This window comes from Heptranchias perlo, chromosome 12, assembly GCF_035084215.1.
Source record: "Heptranchias perlo isolate sHepPer1 chromosome 12, sHepPer1.hap1, whole genome shotgun sequence".
Taxonomy (NCBI): domain Eukaryota; kingdom Metazoa; phylum Chordata; class Chondrichthyes; order Hexanchiformes; family Hexanchidae; genus Heptranchias; species Heptranchias perlo.
The window spans coordinates 35,436,284-35,460,668 of NC_090336.1; the positions used below are offsets into that span (position 1 = coordinate 35,436,284).

Consider the following 24,385-nt stretch of genomic DNA (forward strand, 5'->3'; position numbering starts at 1 on the left):
TTGCACATTCCTTTAAATACTCAGTGGACGTTATTTTGTCAATAATAGTCACTACAGCTAAACAAAAACAATTCATTGTACGGAGCACTTTGAAATGTTTGGATGCGATTAACGCTATATAAATCCAAGCATGATATTTACTTCTTTCTAAAATCTGGCCTCAAAAGATGGAACGTATGTCCAGGTAAGAGTTAGATTGGCCACTCGGCATTGGTTAGTTAATTACGACCTCGGGGGTTTATTATATAGAGATCGATAAGCGTGAATTATAATCTATCTATTTACTGATCTGAAAAGCTGTGTAATAATGATAAATTCTGACACAATTACCCGAAGCTACAAAGAACGTGCTATTGATAAATGGGGTTTAAAGAAATATTTTAATTTTAGAGACATTGATTGAAATGGATTGAAATAATAATAACAAAATAAACATACATCATCTCCACGCTTTTGAACAAAATTCTAGTGCAAATAAGGATTCTTTATTGATAAAATTATTTCGGTAATCCTGGTGATCGCAGCTTAATGTAGTGCCTGGGAGTAGGTGCTCATAAGCAATTTACAGTTTTAAAAGTTAGATAACAAACAAAACAGTGCATTTCTCGAAAGGTAACTAACAGAAAACCGCTTGCGACGGGTTTATCTCTTTATCTGTTAAAGCCAGTCATGGTTCAAAAGGCACAAAACGCAACTTTACACAAATGCTACAATCTTTGTGAAAACTACGATCAACAATATCGTACGTGAAGCATTCATCATATAGGCTCAGTGGTCTGTGTGGACGTTTCTGTCAGTTCCAAGGCACTGATTCATTCTAGTTCAATTCCACCTAGCCCCTATTCATTGTATCTCCGGACTGCTGTCGCTCCTCTAGAAGATAAACACCTGAGAACGAATTCGCCAGTTGTTCTTGTTACGTTAACTGGTGCCAGAATAAAACCATGTCGTTTCAATATACTCTTCAGATTCAGAGATTTGAAAGGGAACTAAATTCATTCGCGGTCGGACAGAGAGATCGGAATGTTTAGATGTCCGCGTTAGGAAGAATAAATTATTTTAAAATATCAATAATGTTGAAGATCTGCGTTAGAACGGTCTCGTCTCCTTATAATTAAATGTAACTAATTTAATTGCGCGATTATTATCTCCACTGACAAACCAATAATTAAGGCGACTTCATCCTGGGTTTTAGACCGCGATCACCAAGAACTTTAATTTGTGCCTTAACATGTTAATTCCACAATGTTCGTCTGACTGGCCGCGTTTCTCTAGAATGTATTCGTTTACATGGTATTTATGTTGTGACCTGTACGAGCCTGTTTTTTATGCCCAATTTCTTTGTAGGTTCTTTAAGAAGAGGGGAAAAGGTTTCTTTTAAAGTAAATAAATAATAAAACAAAACAACGAAAGCTTCCATTCATTTATTACTCCGGATTCTGTTACATTATAGTAAGACATTCTTAAAAGAAATATAATTTGTTTATCTTGTTGGGATAAATTTAAAAGTTTTAAAAAAAATGTTCTTGTTCCCAACACTGGTTGCCCTGTCTAATGTTTTGTTTACCATACTTAGATCCCGATTTAACTTTCAAGTTTTAGTTAATTGTAAACAATTTTACAACACCAAGTTATAGTCCAGCAAGCTTTCAGGAAGGAGGTAGCCTCCGAAAGCTTGTGAATTTAAAATAAAATTGCTGGACTATAACTTGGTGTTGTAAAATTGTTTACATTTGTCAACCCCAGTCCATCACCGGCATCTCCACATCAAGTTTTAGTTAGAACATGTAACCAGTGAAGGTGCCCTTCATGTTGCAGGAACAACGCCTCATTCAAATGAGAAAGTAAACTTAGAATTGCTATTTCCCAAATTGCACCGTACTGCTGAACGGGAACAAAGGGACAAGCGACCTTTAAAATATAAATAGCAAAATAAAGATGTTTGAATTCAACTTCATTTATTTAAATAATTAGTCCTGACCATTTCATTTTCGTTGTTGTTGGGCGGTACGTTATTGGCAATCTCCCTTTGTGAATCAGTGGTTAGTTGGAGAGTTTGGATTTAAAGCCAAGAAGCAGATTATAGTGTTGGAAAGTGATTTTGCAATTGCAATTAGCTGACACGTTCCCAATATTGCATTTCCTTTCCATGTTCCAGACTATTGGCCCCTTGGCCTTCAGTATCCCTCTGGTTCACTATGGAGATGAGACGAGATATACGGTGCTTCGCCCTGCCGACCCCAAGCGGTTTCCATAGACACCGATGTATCAATGCGTTGCCTCCGGTTACCTGGATTGAGAGCTGCCGGTTACCCTGGAAACTGGGTAGCCCTCGGAGGCTGCAACCCTCGCGGTTTCCACGGCAACGGTAGAGCGCGCAGTTGCCTGGGAGACGGCGTCTCCGGCCGGTTCCCGCTCCACGTGGTCCCCGTGCAGCCGGAGCAGAGACTGCAACTCTTTGATGTACTTGATTGCCGCTCTCAGAGTCTCCACTTTGCTGAGTCTTTTCTCGGAGAACTCCCGCGGGAGATGCTGCCTCAGCCGGGCGTACCCCTCGTTGACGCACTTGACCCTCTGCCTCTCCCTCTCGTTGCGCTTGCGGATGAAAGCGGGCTCGTAGGAATAATCGTAGACCCCACCGAAGGGGTTCTGGAAAGGGGTCTGAGGGTAATAGTGCCAGGCAGCGTAAGCATCGTTGCCGAAAGCATCGGGATAGGTGCGATCGACGCAGGGCAGCATCGGGATCTCATCGGGGTGACAAAGTCGAGGCGGCTCGGCGTTAGACTGTAACCCAGAAAGATCCGCAGAGACGGACGGAGCCAGCTGCATGCAGGCGGGATCGCCGAAAGTTATCCTCTCCATCAGACTGTCGTAACTTTCAGGCTCCATCTGATACACATAACCTGGGGATGCCATAGCCATGGAGCTTTCGACCATCTCTGTCGCGCTCTACGAGACTTACAAGGGGCAGAAGTCAGGTACAAATTAATGATTTCATTTTCTTAGATTTGTAATAGTTGAGATTAGTTCTTTTTAAAAAAAAAACACGGGACAAAATTTCAAAATGCCTTAAATTTACCAGAAAAAAATAAGCTTAATGAATAAATCCTACACAGCATTCCTCCACACCCTATCAATTAATTATCAGTTAATAAACATGACTAACTCATGAGTAGCTGCACATAATGAGACGTTTCTTTAATGTAATACGAATTAGGTTGAATACTATATTTTTAGATATACTTTAAAATTAATTACCAACAAATCCAAAGAATTTGCAGCAGTTTAATCAAATATTTAGTTCTATAAGATGCAATTTTTTAAAAACTCTTAGTTTTTAGACTTACACAGATGACGGGCAAAACTTCTAAGTCCAGCATGGTATACAGGACATTTTATGAGGTAGAAATCCTTTATGATTGAAGTTAATGTAATTAAATGAATTATTTGATCAATCACTGAAATACATAAACAAATGTATTATGCTATTTGTTTGGAATCTAATATTTAAAGGAACACAACCAATTAAAAGAATGATACAAGAAATGGCAATCGGATACATAAGCTCTTAATCCTTACCCGGAACCTATGGGAGAAATAGAATCTGGACACTGTTCACTAAAGGCAAAATAAAGTTGGACTGATCGAAGAGTCCATAAACAACCAGTTTATGAGCTCTTGTAGAATAGCTTGAGGCTAGTTCGATCTGCAATGTTTTGGTTCCGTTTTTATTGGAACCAGTTTAGATACGTATCATTTTACATTACAGTCAACCTGTCGCAAGACCTAAGTGATTTCGGCGTTTGTTTAACATTTTCTTTTTATACAAAACTAATTTTCATCAGGCTTTTACCCGTTTCATCGTTTACACACATTTCGTCTTGTGTCAAACCTGCAATTCAATTGTGGAGTCAACTGTAACATTTGTGAATTAAGTTTCAGTTAATTAATAAAACTCGATCTGTGATGGAATTTCCTAGTGGCGCAATTAACTACATCATGATAACCATAATGTCTAAAAATTAAACTAATTCGCCATTTGCTTTCGTTTAGTTTCTGTTTATTTTAACTGCCCGTTAACTGTGAAGCGGGATTGTGTAACTTCAGTTCTGCTCGTGAGTGGGCAGTCTAAAGTCTGGTACCACAATGCCAGAATAATGCCTGTCCCAGTGATAGAGTCAAACTACAAAGATGGAAGAGCATACAGCCACAGAATTTCATTTTATTGGTGGTCCAGACGATGATAAAGGATCAATACTTTTACTTATAGGCCAGTTATACAATGTGTCTTGCATCAATGCAAACTGTGTAATTTGGGTGTGAGGTCACCCCAATACAATCTAGAAAAGTAGCGTGAGAACACTCACAAAATATTGTCACTATTTTGGCTTTGAATTCGCAGCGATATAACTGCAGCCAATGCAAAGCAGCACAAAAAAATAGTTTAATGAATTTGATGTTATCAATGAGCCAACTGCTAACATTAAAATGTAATTAGCATTTGGATGCTGGTGATCAGAGCTCTGCACATGAGTGCTTGGATGTACCGAACTGTTTTCCTTGGCCAGAGAGTGATTCTGAACTGGTGGTACAACTTGGCTCAGTCAAGTCCACGTAGTCTGTGTGCCCCAGTATAAGGGAATTTACTCTAAGAAAAATCTTTAGATTTTGATGCGGGGTTTGAAACATGGTTGTGCTGTGCAATTGTCAGAAATGTGTAATTAGAAGAGTTGAGTGATGAGCCAAAGCAATTTGTCAAAAGCAAATGTTATGTTGGGAGAACAGTTTTTCTTAAAGTCTATATGGAACAGGAACTTTCCACAGTTCTTCTACCTCTTGAATATCTACCAGACAGTAACTTTACCAAGCACTCTGCCAGGCATCACCCATTAATGTGAGTCGTGGCTCCATGACACCCTGGCACAAATTCTCCAGGTCTTTTTTGGGCTCTTAGCAACCACCTGTATCAGTTTCATAAAACACGTGCCCTGATTGCAGTTGTCTCTTCTGCGCACCCTGTTGTTATGCTACCTAGTAATACAAGAGAATTATGGTCAATAACACTTCTGAAATTACATTAGCTGAGGTTTTGTCAGGTCTATAATCTTTCTATGAAGTTGGGGTAGTAAATAAATTGTAATTTTTGAAATGTAAGGTTGTAAAGTGTTAATTAGGTGGATAATCTTCCATTTCTTTCTTGACTGGAACACATATTGTATGGCAGGTTTGCAACCAATATGCTGGAAAGGTATCAATGTTGTTCAATAACAACAATGCTAATCAATAGCAAAACTGCAGTAGAAACAAATTTTAGAAATCTTCAAATTCTCAGATGGCATCAAGAGTAAAGATACTAAGTGGTGTAGCATTAAGCCATACAGACCAGAATGTTCCAGGTTTCTTTTATAGTCTCATCTGAATTAATACCTCATTTGGGGTAGCAGTTGAAAAGTGCATGTGTATTAGGTGAGAAAAGGAATGGGTTTGGCTTTGATGCCCTCCGTAATTGAATAATCTGCTGACATTCACTATCTAGGCTCACACGTGAGGTACTGGAGGGCTGCTAGTGCATATGGAGCCTGTCAGTGCCTTAAGTGGTGGGTGGGGGGGAGGTTGAAGAAAAACCTCTTCAGCTACAGTTCTGTGGTTTAGCATAAGTGTCACTTGTGGATAGGTGAGAAAAGCAGCAGTGAAAGATGAAGATGGCACCCAGAGGATAAAAGTTAATGTAAGTTGTGGTTCATGTAATTCATTTATTTACATTTGTTATCATTTCGTAAAAGTGGGTTTTATGTTCTATTGGAGCTACTGTCAGTGTTGGCTCTGTGGTAGCACTCTCGCCTCTGAATCAGAAGGTTGTGGAATCAAGCCCTACTCCAGAGATGGAAGCACATAATCTAGGCTAACACTCCAGTGGAATACTGAGGGATTGCTGCACTGTCAGAAGTGCTGTCTTTCAGGTGAATGTAAAAGATCCTATGGCACTTTTAAAAGTACAGGGGAGCTCTTCTGGTGTTCTGGCCAACATTTATCCCTCGACCAACATAATGAAAAACAGATTATCTGGTCATTTAAATTATTGCTGTGGTGGGACCTTGCTATTGTGTTCCCCATTATTACAACAGTGGCTACACTTCAAAAGTATTCCATTGGTTGCGAATGCACTTTGGGATGTCTTGAAGACACAAAAGGCACTATATAGATGGAAGTTTTTTTCTTTCTATTTGAATCCATTTCATTGGTCATGCTTTGTCATCCACACTTCACAAATTATCAATTAAGGAGTGACATATATCCATTAAAGGAGTGAGATAGTTCCAGAGATAGAGTATGTACACCTGAAGAGGCAATTGATCACTATTGGCATACATATATCACTATGGTAAGCTTTACAAGATTGATTATATTGTGTTTGTGTTGATTGAATTTTAAAACTTCATTTTTAACCTTTTAAATGCTTGTGCAGAGCCATCTGTCCTGGAACCGCTTCACTAACAGCGACACTTATCCAGCATTTAATCCTTAGTCACCAGACCTCTATATTCCTTGACTAGGGAGCAACAGAGCTAATTGCACAACATGGGTCCACCAGCTCCACATCACTGCCAGTCTCAAACAAGTGTCCTTAGAGTCTATTTTCCAATGATTCCTGTGAAATGAGATACAGATGAACAGAAGTGTGTCCTATGCTAAATGGAGAGTGTACTTTTTTTTTCAAACTAGGCTATCTTGTACAGAGTGTGGAGCCCATAAATCATTGGAGAGGGGATGTGTCCATAGCCACAGGATGTAGCTGTGTGTGTGAACTGGAAAATATTCAAATGTGTTCTCTCAAGGAGGGAGATAACAATTACTTTGGATCAGCCTATATTAGGGTTCATGTGATTTTCCTGATGGTTATGAGTATCTGAATCTTGCAGAAAGCCCACCTGTTGTGCATATAGAAGTCACTGTTGCAACAGTTCTTCCAGTGTACAGATAATGGAGACTATGATAATTTATGCAGATATTCACACATAGTTATTTGAAAGTTGTAATTATGATCTACATTTCCTACTACCAAACCTGCCCCAACTGCTTGGGAAGGTCCACATAGAGAAACCATGTAAAAACCACATTGACTGATCTTGGGCCCCATCTGCATGTTAAGGTGGACATAAAAGATTCCACAGCATTATTCCAAGATGAGCAGGTAACTCTCCCAGTGTCCTCAGTCAATATTCCTCCTTCAGTACTTACCTGGCAGGTACCATTGCAAATTGTACGACCTGTATTGAATTGTGTGAAGTAGGACTTGAAATTGTATTGTTTGTACCTTTACAAATGTTATAATTAAAGTTTATTCTGAAATATAAAAAAATACTTACCTGGTAGGGCTCTGAGAACATTTTGTGTGGACCACTGTCTGATGGCCATGTGGTCGAAGGGGTTCCTCCTCAGGAACCTCTCCACCTGCGACAGGTTGGTGGGGGGGGGGGGGGGGTGGTGTGGGGACGTCCTGCGCCTGCTCGGCCAGTGTGGCCAGCACCAGCCTTCTCAGTGTGTTGGACAGGTAGAAACCCTGCACGTAGTGACACTTGGTGTTTGCGTACTGGGGCTCCACACATATCCTGAGGCAGCCACACACAAAGGTGGCCATCAGGATCAGAGCAGCTTTGGGGACACTCTTCCCCCCTTTGTCTGGGGTCTTGTACATGGTGGTCCTGTGAACGCATTCTACCTTGGACCTCCAGACAATGTGGAAGCTACCCATTTCGATGGCAGAGTTGTCGGGAATGGGCCAGACCCTGGCCATGTAGAGCCAGTACACCTCGAGTACCTCACACCTTATCACCAGGTTCCTGCCAGTTATGGAGAGGGATTGTCCCTTCCACATACCAAGCTTCTGTTTGCCTTTGGCGATCCGCTCCTCCCAGTTCTTTGTGCAGGCCGGGGGCCCCCGAACCAAATCTCCAGCACCTTCAGGTAGTTGGACCTGACGGTGAAGGGGACAAAGGATTAGGTCTCCCCCCGCCAACGAACATGGCCTCGCTTTTATTTCAGTTCACTCTGGCCCCCAAGGCCAGCTTGAACTGATCGCAGATGCCCATCGGTGTGTGGACCGAATGCTGGTCGGAGCAGAAGACAGTGACATTCACTATGTACAGTAAGGCCTTAACCTGAGAGCCTCCGCTGCCTGGAATCATCACCCCTCAAATATCTGCGTCCTTACTGATGGACATGGCAAACGGCTCGATACAACATATGAACAAGACCACGGAGAGAGGACAGCCCTGCCTGACTCCAGATCTGATCGGAAAGCTCTCTGACTCCCACCCGTTGATTAGGACTGTGCTACGGATGTCCTCATAGAGCAGTCGGGTCCAGTCGCAGATTTCCTCCCCAAAATACATTTTGAAGAGCACATCCTTCATGTACGTGTGGGATATTCTGTCAAAGGCCGTCTCCTGGTCCAGGCTGATGAGGCAGGTGTTCACCCCCCTGTCCTGCACGTGGGTGATTGTATCCCTGAGCAGCGCAAGGCTATCAGAGATCTTCCTGCCTGGTACAGGTCTGATCTGGTTGGATCACCCGCTCCAGAGCAGACTTGAGCCTGTTAGCGATGACCTTAGACAGAATCTTGTAGTCGACATTTAGCTAGGAAAGTGGTCGCCAATTTCTGATTTCTTCCCTCTCCCCCTTCCACTTGCAGATGAGGGTGATGATGCCTTTCCTCATGGATTCTGACACGCTGCCAGCCAGAAGCATACCCCCGTACAATTCCAGTAGGTCTGGGCCTGTCCAATCCCACAGCGCCAAGTACAACTCGACTGGTAAGCCGTCGCTTCCAGGAGTTCTACTCTTCTTGTAGAACTGGACGGCCTTTGTCAGCGCGTCCAAGGTCAGTGGCCAATCAATGCCCTCCTGCTCACTGTCCTCTAAGACTTCCCTGATTGTGGACAGGAAGACCGGGGAGGCCGTGCTGTCTGTGGGTTTCGCGTCGGACAGCCTGGCATTAAAGGATTTGCTGATCCTTAGTATGTTGGCCTGCGAGGACGTGCATAGCATCAAATTGACTACGCAATGTGCAGCAACCCTGGACTACATGTCTAGGTCCAAGAGGGACTTGCTGTTCTTGCAGGAGTGCGGGATCCTGCACCTCAGCAACTACTGGCAGTGGTCACGCATGTGGACCCACGGGAGGCAACGATAGTCGTTCCTCGGGCCTGGGGATTCTGCTGCAAGGAGGTCAATTCACCATCACCAAGGTTAAGGAGGTGGTGGGGGACTGCCTGATCATAGCAGACGTTCTGTAAAGAACGCCCCGACCCACTGTAGTGAGCGGATGGGAGATCTTCCAGCATCTGCCGATGCTGCTGGCGACCTCCAGACCGATCGTTCTTGCCGGAGACTTCAACTGCATCATCGATGCAGCTGGATGATCCAGCAGGGGCGGCGATAAACTGGACACCATGTTCAAGCTCCTGATGGAGGCAGTGAGATGCAAAGCTTCGTGACGTCTTCAGAAACCCTGCAGACAGAGCGCCGCAGAGATACACCTGGTCCAGGCCAGAAGGGTCCGTCCGTTCCAGGATAGACTTCCTTTTTGTGTCCCCAACGATCGAGGTCAGATCCTCCGATGTCCAGCCGGTGGTCTTCTCTGACCACTGCCTCCTACTGGCTGACTGACCAGAGGGCAGGCAGGGGGATATAGAAGCTAAACATGAGACTGTGGACCCTGGAGAACTTCAAGGAACTAAAGAGGGATTACACAGGTTGGAGAACCGTGAAACCCCTCTTTGACTCCACGGTACACTGGTGCAAAGTGATCAAGGCAAACATCAAGAGGTTCTTCATCCTCAAAGGTGTTCAGAAGGTGAGAGAGAGAGAGGGAAGTGTCACAACTCCAGAAAAGCATGAAGGATCTGCTCCAGTTGCAGTCAATGAGGGTCGATGTCAGGGAGGAACTCCGAGAGGTGAAGGGCCAGCAAGCCTCGCTTTTCACCTCCAAGGCCTCAAAGATCATCTTCCGGTCCAGAGTCCGCTCCATGGAGCAGGGCGAGAAGTGCTCGTGCTTCTTCTTCCAGAAGCTGCACAGAGAGGCCTCTGCGATCAGCAGCCTGAAAGAGGAAGACGGCTCGCTGATGTCCTCGCAGACCAACATACTGAGGATCAGCAAATCCTTTTATGCCGGGCTGTACGAAGCGAAGCCCACAGACAGCACGGCCTCCCAGTCCTTCCTGTCCTCTATCACGGAAGTCTTAGAGGACAGCAAGCGGGAGATCATGGACTGGCCACTGACTTTGGACGAGCTGACAAAGGCCATCCAGTCCTTCGAGAAGAGTAGAACTCCCGAAGTGACGGCTTACTAGTCGAGTTGTACTTGGCTCTGTGGGACTGGGTAGGCCCAGACCTACTGGAAATGTACGGGTATGCTTCTAGCAGGCAGCATGTCAGAGTCCATGAGGAAAGGCATCATCACCCTCATCTACAAGCAGAAAGGGAAGAGGGAACAAATCAGAAATTGGTGACCCCTTTCCTTGCTAAATGTCAACTACAAGATTCTATCTAAGGCCATCGCCAACACGCTCAAGTCTGCTCTGGAATGGGTTCAGGGACACGATCGTGCAGGACAGGGCGGGTGATCACCTGCCTCATCAGCCTGGACCAGGTTATGGCCTTTGACAGAATATCCCACACTCACATGAAGGACGTGCTCTCCAAACTGGGTTTTGGGGAGGGAATCCGCGATTGGATCCAACTGCTCTACACGGACATCTGGAGTCAGGCAGGGCTGTCCTCTGTTTTGTTCGTGTTATATCGAGCCGTTTGCCGTGTCCATCAGAAAGGATGCAGGTATCGGGGGTGACGATCCCAGGCAGCAGAGGCTCTCAGGTTAAGGCCTCCCTGTACATGGACGATGTCACCGCCTTCTGCTCCGACCAGCAGTTGGTCCATACAATGATGGGCATCTGTGCCCGTTTCGAGCTGGCCTGGGGGGCCAGAGTGAACTGAAATAAAAGCGAGGCCATGTTCATTGGTAGGTGGGAGGCCCGGCCCCTTGTCCCCTTCACCGTCAGATCCGACTACCTCAAGGTGCTGGGTATCTGGTTCGGGGGGCCCCTGGCCTGCACAAAGAACTGGGAGGAGCGGATTGCCAAGGCCGAACAAAAGCTTGGTATGTGGGTGGGGCGATCCCTCTCCATAACCGGCAGAAAGCTGGTGATAGGGTGTGAGGTACTTGCGGTGTTGGTCTACATGGCCAGGGTCTGCCCCATTCCCCACAACTCCGCTGTCACAATCACCCGAGCTATCTTCCACTTTGTCTGGAGGTCCAAGGTAGAACCCGTCCGCAGGGTCACCGTGTACAAGCCCCCAGACAAAAGTGGGGGAAGAGCATCCCCAATGCTGCTCTAATCCTGATGGCCACCTTTGTGTGTGGCTGCCTCAGGATATGTGTGGAGCCCCAGTACGCAAACACCAAGTGTCACTACGTGCTGGGTTTCTATCTGTCCAACATACTGAGCAGGCTGGGTCTGGCCACGCTGGCCGAGCAGGCGCAGGACGTCCCGTCCAGCTGGACCATTCCCCCTCACCTGCCCCAGGTGGAGAAGTTCCTGAGGAGGAACCCTTTTGACAGACAGTGGTCGACACGAAACATTCTCAGAGTCCTGCAAGGAACTGACAGGGTGGACTCGATCGGTTTCTTCCCCGACCAGATGGTCGATGCCATTTGGCAGAACCTCTCGTTATCAGAACTGACCAACAGGCACCAGGATGTAGCCTGGATGGTGGTGAGAAAGGCCTTCCCAATGCAGTCCTTCCAACACACACGGAACCTCAGCGCCTCCGCGAGCTGCCCTCGAGGCTGCGGCCGGGAGGAGACCGTCGTCCACCTCCTGATGGGCTGCCCCTTTGCGGAAAGGGTGTGGAGAGAGCTGCGTTGGTATCTGTCCCGGTTCATCCCAAAGAGTTAGGTAACACAGGACGCAGTGCTCTACGGGCTGTTCCCCGGGGCGCACACCGAGACAGATATCACCTGCGGCTGCAAGACCAGCAACTCGGCCCTTTGGTCTGTCCGAAACATGTTGGTCTTCCAGCTGAAGGAGCTGTCCACGACCGAGTGTTGCCGACTGGCACACTCCAAGGTTCAGGAGTACGTGCTGCGGGAACGCACTGAGGCGAGGTGCAACCTACGCAAAAGCTCTATGGGGAAAGGCCACCATGTAGGGCACCCCACCTTGTATTGTACACCATGAGTCATAAGAATACTGTGTTTGAATTGTAATAATGAGATCGCTTTTCATGTACGATCTGTAGTGTTTTGGTTTGAATTCTACTGGTTTTGAATTGTGATATTTACATAGAATTTAAGGATACACACTATTCAATGAAATAAAGTATATTTTGAAATTTAAAAAAACCAATACCACCGAAAATAGATAAACTGGTCAATTAGCTAATTTTTGCTTCATACATATGAGCTGCCACATTTGCCTATATAACAGAAACTAGATTTCAAAAGTATCATTGGGTGTGAGATAATTTCAGACATAGTGAGGATGTGATGAAATGCTACATATATGCAATTTCTTTCTTTATATAGTGGACTATGCAAAGAAGTAGCCACTAGCGCATCCGTTTTGCTTGCAGCAGTGCTGCCGAAGGCATGTCTGCTGGCAATGGTAGCGCTATCAGGTATATGCAGCATAAGTAGCAGATCAGCTTGTTCATGCCACCAACCCACTAAGCTCACTGAGAAATTAGAACAAGACATCTTCCTACCCCACAGTTTTTACTATTGACTTTTAAAAATTGTTTAGGATCAATAGAATGGGAATCGTAATATTGGTTAGTGAACCGCAATCGTAGAATCATAGAATGGTTGCAGCACGGAAGGAGGCCATTCGGCCCGTCGAGTCCATGCCAGCCCTCTGCAAGAGCAACCCAGCTAGTCACACTCCACTGCCCTATCCCCGTAGCCCTGCAAATTTTTTCCCTTCATGGATTCATCCAATTCCCTTTTGAAAGCCACGATTGAATCTGCCTCCACCACCTCCTCAGACAGTGCATTCCGGATCATAACCACTCGCTGTGTAAAAAAGTTTTTTCTCATGTCACCTTTGGTTCTTTTGCCAATCGCCTTAAATCTACGTCCACTGGGTCTTGACCCTTCCGCCAATGGGAACAGCTTTTCTTTATCTACTCCGTCTGGACCCTTCATGATTTTGAACACCTGTAACAAATCTCCTCTCAACCATCTCTGCTCTAAGGAGAACAACCCCAGCTTCTCCAGTCTATCCACATAACTGAAGTCCCTCATCCCTGGAAGCATTCTAGTAAATCTCTTCTGCACTCTCTCGAAAGCCTTCACATCCTTCCTAATGTGCAGTGCCCAGAACTGGACGCAATTCTCCAGCTGTGGCCGAACCAGTGTTTTACAAAGGTTCATCATAACCTCTTTGCTTTTGTACTCTATGCCTCTATTTATAAAGCCCAGGATCTCATATGCTTTCTTAACCGCTTTCTCAACCTGCCCTAACACCTTCAACGATTTGTGCACATATGCCCCAGATCTCTCTGTTCCTGCACCTCAAACAAGATATTTTGATAAAATTAGTGGAATTTTCCTTTTACTGGAATCGGTGCAAAGGTTTACTAGGACGAGACCAGAACTGAGAGGTTATACCTATCTGGAAAAATTGAGCAGGCTGGGGCTCTTTTCTAGAAAGGAGAAGACTAAGGGGTAACCTGATAGAGATCTTTAAGATTATGAAAGGGTTTGATAGGGTAGACGTAGAGAAGATGTTTCCACTTGCAGGGGAGACTAGAACTGGGGGCCATAAATATAAGATAGTCACTAATAAATCCAATAGGGAATTCAGGAGAAACTTCTTCACCCAGAGAGTGGTTAGAATGTGGAACTCGCTACCACAGGTAGTTGAGGCGACGAGCATAGATGCATTCAAGGTGAAGCTAGATAAACACATGAGGGAGAAAGGAATAGGAGGATATGTTGATGGGGTTAGGAACATAGAACATAGGAAAATAGGAACAGGAGTAGGCCAATCAGCCCCTCGTGCCTGCTCCGCCATTTGATAAGATCATGGCTGATCTGTGATCCAGCTCCATATACCTTTCTTTGGCCCATATCCCTTGATACCTTTGGTTGCCAAAAAGCTATCTATCTCAGATTGATATTTAGCAATTGAGCTAGTATCGATTGCCGTTTGCAGAAGAGAGTTTCAAACTTCTACCACCTTTTGTGTGTAGAAATGTTTTCTAATCTCGCTCCTGAAAGGTCTGGCTCTAATTTTTAGACTGTGCCCCCTACTCCTAGAATCCCCAACCAGCGGAAATAGTTTCTCTCTATCCACCCTATCTGTTCCCCTTAATATCTTATAAACTTCGATCAGATCACCCCTTAACCTTCGAAACTCTAGAGAATACAACCCCAATTTGTGTAATCTCTCCTCGTAACTTAACCCTTGAAGTCCGGGTATCATTCTAGTAAACCTACGCTGCACTCCCTCCCAGGCCAATATGTCCTTCCGAAGGTGCGGTGCCCAGAACTGCTCACAGTACTCCAGGTGCGGTCTAACCAGGGTTTTGTATAGCTGCAGCATAACTTCTGCCCCCTTGTACTCTAGTCCTCTAGATATAAAGGCCAGCATTCCATTAGCCTTCTTGATTATTTTCTGCACCTGTTCATGACACTTCAATGATCTATGTACCTGAACCCCTAAGTCCCTTTGGACATTCACTGTTTTTAACTTTTTACCATTTAGAAAGTACCCTGTTCTATCCTTTTTTGATCCAAAGTGGATGACCTCACATTTGTCTACATTGAATTCCATTTGTCACAGTTTTGCCCATTCACCTAATCTATCAATATCGCTTTGTAATTTTATGTTTTCATCTACACTGCTTACAATGCCACCAATCTTTGTGTTATCGGCAAACTTAGATATGAGACTTTCTATGCCTTCATCTAAGTCATTAATAAATATTGTGAATAATTGAGGCCCCAAGACAGATCCCTGCGGAACTCCACTAGTCACATCCTGCCAATGTGAGTACCTACCCATTATCCCTACTTTCTGTCGCCTTTCGCTCAGCCAACTTCCTAACCAAATCCGTACTTTTCCCTCGATTCCATGTGCTTCTATATTAGCTAACAGTCTCTTATGTGGGACCTTATCAAATGCCTTCTGGAAGTCCATATAAATAACATCCATTGACATTCCCCTGTCCACTACTTTAGTCACCTCTTCAAAATATTCAATCAGGTTTGTCAGGCACGACCTACCTTTCACAAATCCATGCTGGCTCTCTCTGATTAACTGAAAATTCTCGAGGTGTTCAGTCACCCTATCCTAAAATATAGACTCCAGCATTTTCCCCACAACAGATGTTAGGCTAACTGGTCTATAATTCCCTGGTTTCCCTCTCTCTCCTTTTTTAAAAAGCGGTGTGACATGTGCAATTTTCCAATCTAGAGGGACAGTTCCTGAATCGAGAGAACTTTGAAAGATTATAGTTAGGGCATCTGCAATGTGCTCACCTACTTCCTTTAAAACCTTGGGATGGAAACCATCTGGTCCTGGGAATTTGTCACTCTTTAGTGCTATTATTTTCTTTATTACTGTTGCTTCACTTATGTTAATTTTATTGAGTCCCTGTCCCCGATTCAATATTAGTTTTCTTGTTCAACATGTCTGCCATTTCCCCATTGTCAATGACAATATCCCCATTTTCAGTTTTTAAGGGGCCAACACTGCTCCTGACCACCCTCTTTTTCCTAATGAAACTATAAAAGTTCTTCGTATTGATTTTGATATCCCTTGCAAGTTTCTTTTCATACTCTCTTTTTGTAGCTCTTACTATCTGTTTTGTGACCCTTTGTTGATCTTTGTATCTTTCCCATTCGCCAGGATCTGTGCCATTTTTTTGTCTTTTTGTATGCCCTTTCCTTATGTCTTATACGGTCCCTTACCTCTTCAGTTGTCCATGGCTGTTTTTTTTGGCATGCAGAGTTCTTGCCCCTCAGGGGTATAAACCGATTCTGTATCACGTTAAGTGTTTCTTTAAACATTTCCCACTGATCATCAGTCGTTTTACCCATTAACAGATTTGCCCAGTTTACTGTGGACAGTCTCTGTCTCATCCCACTGAAGTCGGCCTTACCCAAGTCTAGAATCTTAGCAGCTGACTCACTTTTTTCCCCTTTCAAACACTACATTGAACTCGATCATGTTATGATCGCTATTGGATAGATGTTCACGCACAGTTAAACCGTGAATTAAATCTAGTATGGCTTGCCCCCTTGTTGCCTCTAGGACATATTGCTGTAGAAAACTATCCCGGCCACACAAGAAATTCACTACCTTTTTGACAGTTGCTAGTCTGCTTTTCCCAATCTATGTGAAGGTTAAAGTCCCCCATTAAGACCACTATGCCTTTCTTACACGCTTGTCTAATCTCTGCATTTATACAATCTAGCACTTCAGAGCTGCTGCCAGGGGTCCTGTATACAACTCCCACTATAGTCTTAAATTCTTTCCTATTTCTCAATTCAACCCATAAGGTCTCTGTTGGCTGCTTGCCTCTCGTTATATCCCCCTTTATCATTGAAGTGATTTCATCTCTAATCATTAAGGCTACTCCTCCCCCTCTTCCATTTTCCCTATCTCTCCTGTAGACCTTATAACCCGGTGTATTTAGTTCCCAATCCTGACCATCTTGCAGCCATGTCTCAGTAATAGCTATCATGTCATACCCTCCAATTTGAATTTGAACCTGTAGTTCATTTAATTTATTCCTTATACTCCGTGCATTTGTATATAGAACTCTTAGTTGGGCCACACACCCTAGCCTGACCTTCAGCTTTGATGCTGGGTTAATCGCCTTATGCCTTCTAGTTTTCACTTTATCTGTAGTGTCTAAAGTACACTTTCTTTCTGCTGCTCTATGCTTTTCCCTTTCACTTGTTCTTGAACAACTGTTTGTACTATTTGTATTGTAAATTTCCCCTGGGTCTTTCCCTCTCTTGCTGCTCTCAACTTTACTCCCTTCTGACTCCCCGCTCAGGTTCCCATCCCCCTGCCACTCTAGTTTAAACCTTCCCCAACAGCACTAGCAAACACCCCCGCGAAGACATTGGTCCTGGTCCTGCTCGGGAGCAACCCGTCCCGCTTGTACAGGTCCCACCTTCCCCAGAACCGATCCCAATGTCCCAGGAATCTAAATCCCTCCCTCCTAACCATCCCTGCAGCCATGCATTCATCCGGTCTATTCTCCTGTTCCTATACTCACTAGCACGTGGCACTGTAGTAATCCTGAGATCACTACCTTTGAAGTCCTGCTTTTTAATTTATCTCCTAACTCCTTAAATTCACCTTGCAGGACCTCATCCCTTTTTAAATCTATGTCGTTCGTACCGATATGGACCATGACTACTGGCTGTTCACCCTCCCCTCCAGAATGTCCTGCAGCCGCTCCACGAAATCCTTGACCCTAGCACCAGGGAGGCAACATACCATCCTGGAGTCACGTTTGCAGCCGCAGAAACGCCTATCTGTTCCCCTTACAATTGAATCCCCTATCAATATAGCCCTACAACTCTTCTTCCTCCTCTCCTGTGCAGCAGAGCCACCCATGGTGCCACGAACTTGGCTCTTGCTGCTTTCCCCTGATAAGCCATCTCCCCCAACAGTATCCAAAGCGGTATATCTGTTTGAGGGAGATGGCCCCAGGGGACTCCTGCTCTAACCTGCTAGTCCTTTTACTCTGCCTGGCGGTCACCCATTTCCTTTCTGCCTGCGTAATCTTTACCTGCGGTGTGACCACCTCACTGAACGTGCTAGCCACGATAGTCTCAGCATCACGTTAGATGAAGAAGGGTGGGAGGCGGCTCGTGTGGAGCATAAACATCGGCATGGACCGGTTGGGCCGAATGGCCTGTTTCTGTGCTGTACATTCTATGTAATTTACCTCAAAATATAATTTTTCATGAATTATATAAATGCATATTGTTGGTCAGTATTTCCTTTTTGTAATTTAGTTCAGTTGCTATACTTTTTTCAATTTTTCTGTCCACCTCGCCTGAAAGTACAGACACATACTGGGATAAGTTTCATGGGTACCGGCAGCCTTTCGATACCGCAGCCAACTGGTCATTCTGCATTGTGAGTTTAGACAGTGAGTGTTAGCAGGTTGGTTCATGTATGTATAATGCTGTAATGGAGTGAGAGTATTACAGATATTTCATGGCTTCGGTTTCATATCAAACCAGGGCAGATATAGTTATGGCAGAGTTTTGGATAGGCCCATGATGCCAACCCCTTCCAACCAGATCCACGACTATGTTCAGACTTTATGCTACGTTTTCTTCCATATATTTCTTGTAGTTTCTTTGAGCCTACTACAACTGGGTTCATATGAATGAAAACATACCAAAAAAAAGTGTAGAAGTAACAATAAATGTTGGGATATTTTGTTAAATTGTACAGAAATACTATCTGTTAAAGGAGAAGTAAAAGGTGTACAAAGTTCTATAATATATCTGAAAATGTGGTGCAGAATGATAGGAGTCCTTTTTTCCATTTTTCTTGGGGATGAGGTAGAATACCTAAAATTAAGCCCAATGGAATCTGCTTTAATCATCATTGAGTAGGTAAGAATGAGTCCTTTCCCAATAAGAGGATTAACTGTACTTGGACCATCATTTCAAAACACACAGGGTAATCATGTCAAACCTAGGAATACATTTGTGAAAATGCATACCATAAAATGGACAAAGGTAAAACCCTCAAGCTATATTACATGGTTGACTTCTTCATAGTGGAAATGATGTATTATGAATTTTGAAGGCTGATACTAAGCTTGTTTGAACTGGTCTGGGCCCTCCTTGGAGATATTACTCAAAATTGTTCTGTCAGAGAGAAGGACACAAAACTACTTGGTAGACCCATAGTCTAACATCAGCAGTTGAAAAAATCCTGCAGTGTCACTAGACAGTTTCAATATAAAAGTTAATTGATCAGATTTATTATTGGAAGATATCCTTTAGAATTATTTGCAATGATAGTTCAACCAAGACAGTGATGAGAGCTAGACTGCGGATGCAGATGGAAAATAGGGTAATGAAAGCGTATGATCATCAAATATATTGTTAAATTTGTTAAACTTAGTATGATCGAAACTGCTTTGTGTGATTACAAGGTTGAGGAATGACCTGATAAAGGGCTTCAAAACTATGAAATATTATGATAGGGTAAATAGTGATAGATTGTTTCCACTGGTCAGTGAGATAATAACAAGAGTGCACAAATTTAAGATAATGATACAAAGAATTAAAGGGCAGGTAAGAAAAAAAATATTTCTATAGAGAGTGGTAGAATGTAGAATTCTCAACAATAAACCATTGTTTAAGCAGTGTCCATAAGCATTTTTAAAATGGAATTAGATAGTTGCTTGAAAACGAGGAATATTGAAGAGTATGGAGAGCAAGTAGGAAAGTGGAATTCGATTAATCGTTTGGTTGGTGTAATGAAATATGGGAATTCCAGAAGTTAATCAGACTAGGTAGCTTTTGCTTTACATTACTCACTTATCAATAATAAAAACAGATACCTTTCACTAAAGTCTGTTTGAACAACCGTTTCAATGGTCACTTGGTCCTTTGTTGACTGCCAAGCTTTATAATCTGCATAAAAGCTCATAAGTTTAAAACAAAACGATGAGACATTTCAAAATGATAGCAAATCTGAACTAGGGAATTAGAAGTGTTAATAACCATACCATTTTTTTTAAAACCTGTGCTGGATCTACTTTTATGTCCTGTACAATAATGTATCCTAATATTTCTGTCAATCTTGGACATGAGCCCCTTATAAGTTTGCTTTCTCACTTAACTGGGGTATCTTGCACAAAGATCTAATTATATCTGCCACTGCAAATGAATAAATAGTCAGAATTTAAAAGAAGTCAGAATTTTTAAATTTATTAATTACAGCTTATAAAAACAAAATTGAGGCCCCAGACTATACACATTTATATCTTTTGAAGGGAGAAGTGGGGGGAGGAGGGGAAAGGAGATAAATTAAGGGACTAGTATTCTGTAGTCTGTTTCATTTAAATACTGAACTTGTGTAAAAAAAATTAATTCTTATACAATCCCACATAGTTAATCGTTAATTGTGCAGAAAATAGTATTTAAATGATCAGAATAGCCATTGACTTTGCAGTGAATATCAACCTTCTTATAAAGCTTCTTGTGGCATGACCTGTTTTGATCCCAAGTTTAAACATGCCAGCAGTCATTCAGTGTCTCATCAGAGTGCAATATATGAGTTTAGCAGTATGAAAAAAAATACAACTGCTTTTATAAGTAAACTTTTTTCTTTCAACTTTGTGTGGCAGATATTGAAAAGTTAAAAACAGACTGGCGAAGTGTTGGTGCAGCACACTACAACTTTAACATGCTACACATGGATTAGCAGGACGTGATGACCATTTCTTCCCATTTGGCAAGTTAGTTTCAGTTGTGCTATTGTACGCGTATGGGGGTCGGTGGGGGTCGGAATTCTCCTCTCTGCAGAAAAGGAAGGAAAAGCCAGGGCAAAATAACTTCAGGTACTCCATTAGTGCCTAGCAGCTGGTTACAAAACAGCACCGACAAAAACCTGCTAGCCCAGCCATCATCTAAACAGTATTTCAAACAGATTGAGGAATGCTTAAATACAATGAAGTATAGAATAAAAACACAGACCATCACTGTTTTAACATCTAATTACATTATAAGGCCAGGACTCCTCTTGGGTAAATACATTGTATGTTATGTACTGAATCCTACAGAACCGAAAGATCTCAGGTTCTATCTCTGGATTGTGTTGACTTAGCTGATCTCTGATGCGATGGGGGAGAGGAGGGGAAGAGAGGAATGATTAGCCAGAGCGCCTGCTCCAAACCAGCATCCAGTGACTTCTATTAGAACATAAGAAATAGGAGCAGGAGTAGGCCATACGGCCCCTCGAGCCTGCTCCGCCAATCAGATCATGGCTGATCTTCGATCCCAACTCCACTTTCCCGCCCGATCCCCATATCCCTCGATTCCCCTAATCCAAAAATCTATCCATCCCAGCCTTGAATATATTAAATGACTCCGCATCCACAGCCCTCTGGGGTAGAGAATTCCAAAGATTCACAACCCTGAGTGAAGAAATTCCTCCTCATCTCAGTCTTGAATGGCTGACCCCTTATCCTGAGACTATGCCTCCTAGTTCTAGACTCTCTAGCCAGGGGAAACAATCTCTCAGTATCTACCCTGTCAAGCCCCTTCATAATCTTATATGTTTCAATGGGATCACCTCTCATGCTTCTAAACTCCAGAGTATAGGCCCATTCAACTCAACACTTAGAAAGTGCACATGGATGTTAGGTGAGGACAGGGTTGAGCTTGGCCATGGTGCTTCTCAGAGTGGAATAGTTTACCAATACAATGTCTTGGCCAACACTTGAGCTAGGTAACAGAAAGAGAGTTGCTGGCACCAACTAAACAATGCCCTAGAGTGAGTTGCTGCCTTCAGGAAAGCAGGGGAATTCAGGAGAAAAATTGGGGATAAAAAAATTCTAAGATCTTTGATGAACTGCAAAATCCATCTATTAACTGTACAATGGAGAACAGGCACTTTGAACCAACACTGGTGTAAACAAATAGCTATAAAGGTGTTTCATATCCTAGCACCATTTTTCAAAAAGTTATTAGGCTATTTCTGTAATGTTTGGGTTTGCAGCAACAATCAAAACTAACTCTTTTCATCAATGTAACTTAGGTGTTAAACATTTTTTGCACTATATTAAATTATCTGCAAACAATTCCTTGGGGGGAACACGTACTCTTACTATAATGTTTGATTAGTTGTCTTCATAATTATGTTTACAGTTGTCATCTTTAGATTTCACCACTTCACTAAAAAACGTCAGTTTAAAAACAAAAATGAAAAGGAGGTGTTGGGTGTCAACAAAAGTGTTAGGCACTTCCTCTAGGACAGGGAGTGCTGGGAGAGCTCCGCAAAGGATGAGTTTCGTTAACAGTCATTCTGTGATTATATCAAGAGTTGGATTTCTTAGCCTTCTGTCAATATCTGTTGTTACTACCAAATTATTTTTTTTGTAACTGCACCATAATCAAAGGATCCAGGAAACAAATATTAACTTTTAGTTATATTTTATAATTAGTTTATAATTACTTGATATCTTGTGGCATTTGTTCCACAACTATACTATAATTTAGGGGGGAAACCATCACTAAAACAATTAAATGGAAATCATGATATTAAGAGAATATCAAACTACAGGCATGATTACTATACTATTTTCTCAAAGAACTAACACTGAGGTGCCAAAGATAAAAGGAATTCCACAAGCAGGTAGGACCATAGAAAAGATTATCAGACAGATTGTTTCTATAGGTCCACTGACTTTTCTCTTCCAGTTTTCCTGTATATATTTTAGGAGGCAGTATTTTTAACTGAGGACAACATGGCGATCAAAGACGGATTTCCGCTGTTCTTGAACTTGTCTCTTCCAACGCTGCTGTGCATATTCAACTTTATTCAACATGTTGGCACGTGACCGAGAACGGGACAGCACTTCGTGGGCATTGGCAAATGGCTGTGTGTCCTAAAAAAGAAAGCAGGGCCTCTTTAGACAATACAGAAGAAAGACTAGTTTTGAAATCAATACAGAAAAATAGCAGTAAGAATAGTAATATATTGAGTCCTGCAATACCTAAAACCAGGACCCTTTAACTAACAGATATTTTGTAAAGAAAAATGAATATGAGAACTACCAAGAATGTGGCAAGTGGAAGACCAAATGTATCAATGTGGATGGAACAAATAGACTATATGGTGCAAAATTGCATCATGGAACTTATTAAAACTATGACTTTTTCAAGCACTGATTTTAGCAGTATTTCTTCATAACTTCAAGGAGGCATGTTTACAAATTTAAATACATTCTGAAACCATGAATTTATAAGAAGTCCAATCACTAGTTACAAAAATGATTTTTCACTTAATAAAATTGGCATTCAATACATCACATTTTGTGAACTATAAACCAGTTGCAAATTAATTTAACATTCACATTATAGTGGTTAATATGGTGCAGGGGATTTACAATGTTCCATTACGGGGGGAGAAAGGAGCCTACTAATGTAGTGCTTATAAAGCAGTTTTTTGGAGACATGCGCTTTTACTCTATGCTGCAAATATTGGTCCTACGAAGGTGGCAGAGTAACACTAGACCTCTGATCATAGTAAATGAAAGAAAAATAAAATATACCTCCCTCCTTTCCAATAGAGCAGGACTTGAATACACAATCTAGCTTGATCTCCAGTGCACCACTGAGGAAATACTCTATTGTTGGAGGCCTCTGCCTGTTGAGGTTGATATGAAAGATCCCATGGCGCTGTTCAAAGAAGAGCAGGGAGTTCTCCTAGTCAAAATTCCTCCTTCAGCGAAAATAGATGAACTAGTCATTCACATCATGAAATTTTAGGGGAACCGGCAAAATGTTAAGGGGAACGGATAGGGTGGATAGAGAGAAACTATTTCCGCTGGTTGGGGATTCTAGGAGTAGGGGGCACAGTCTAAAAATTAGAGCCAGACCTTTCAGGAGCGAGATTAGAAAACATTTCTACACACAAAGGGTGGTAGAAGTTTGGAACTCTCTTCCGCAAATGGCAATTGATACTAGCTCAATTGCTAAATTTAAATGTGAGATAGATAGCTTTTTGGCAACCAAAGGTATTAAGGGATATGGGCCAAAGGCAGGTATATGGAGTTAGATCACAGATCAGCCATGATCTTATCAAATGGCAGAGCAGGCAAGAGGGGCTGAATGGCCTACTCCTGTTCCTATGTTCCTAAAATGGCTGCCACATTTTCTGACATACGAACAATTACTGCACTTCAAAGGAAATGACTATACTTTGAGACATACTAGGAAATGTGATAAGGCAATATATAATGTAGTCTTTTATTCTTGTTTATTTTATGGCACATCTGCACATGCTTCATACCACTGAATATGATTAATCTTATTCTCCACAGAACAAAAAAAATCTTTTCTACTGTCTTTATTTCAAAATAAAACTTGTGTGAAAGAGTTTACTGCCTTTCTTACAAATCTGACCCAAGCTAACTGGCTTATTTACAATGAAAATAACAAAAAATCTAAATTCTTAGGAATATAAGGAGATTCAAGAAAGGAATAGACAGACTGTTGGTAGCAAGAGACATTAAAATAAATCTAGTAGCTACTAGTGAAGCAGGAGAACTGTTAAAGATAAAATAGGTCTTTTGGTTTGGGATGATGCATCAACACTTTTGGCTG

The 24,385-nt window shown here is 42.7% G+C and overlaps 2 protein-coding genes across 3 annotated transcripts in view; both read right to left on the reverse strand.

The window, feature by feature from the left end:
* Positions 1-1,745: 1,745 nt before the first annotated feature.
* LOC137327709 (achaete-scute homolog 5-like) lies at positions 1,746-2,952 on the reverse strand. Its single transcript, XM_067993512.1, has one exon. The coding sequence runs from the start codon at positions 2,935-2,937 to the stop codon at positions 2,287-2,289; it is 651 nt and encodes a 216-aa protein (XP_067849613.1). The 5' UTR covers positions 2,938-2,952; the 3' UTR covers positions 1,746-2,286.
* Positions 2,953-19,957: 17,005 nt separating this feature from the next.
* Positions 19,958-24,385, reverse strand: part of tmem9b (TMEM9 domain family, member B) — a 52,309-nt gene continuing 47,881 nt past the window's right edge. For both annotated transcript variants that reach the window (XM_067993959.1, XM_067993958.1), the window contains exon 5: positions 19,958-22,665. In XM_067993959.1, coding sequence (XP_067850060.1) covers positions 22,510-22,665 — 156 coding nt within the window. In that variant the 3' untranslated portion in view covers positions 19,958-22,509. The remainder of the gene's footprint in view (positions 22,666-24,385) is intronic.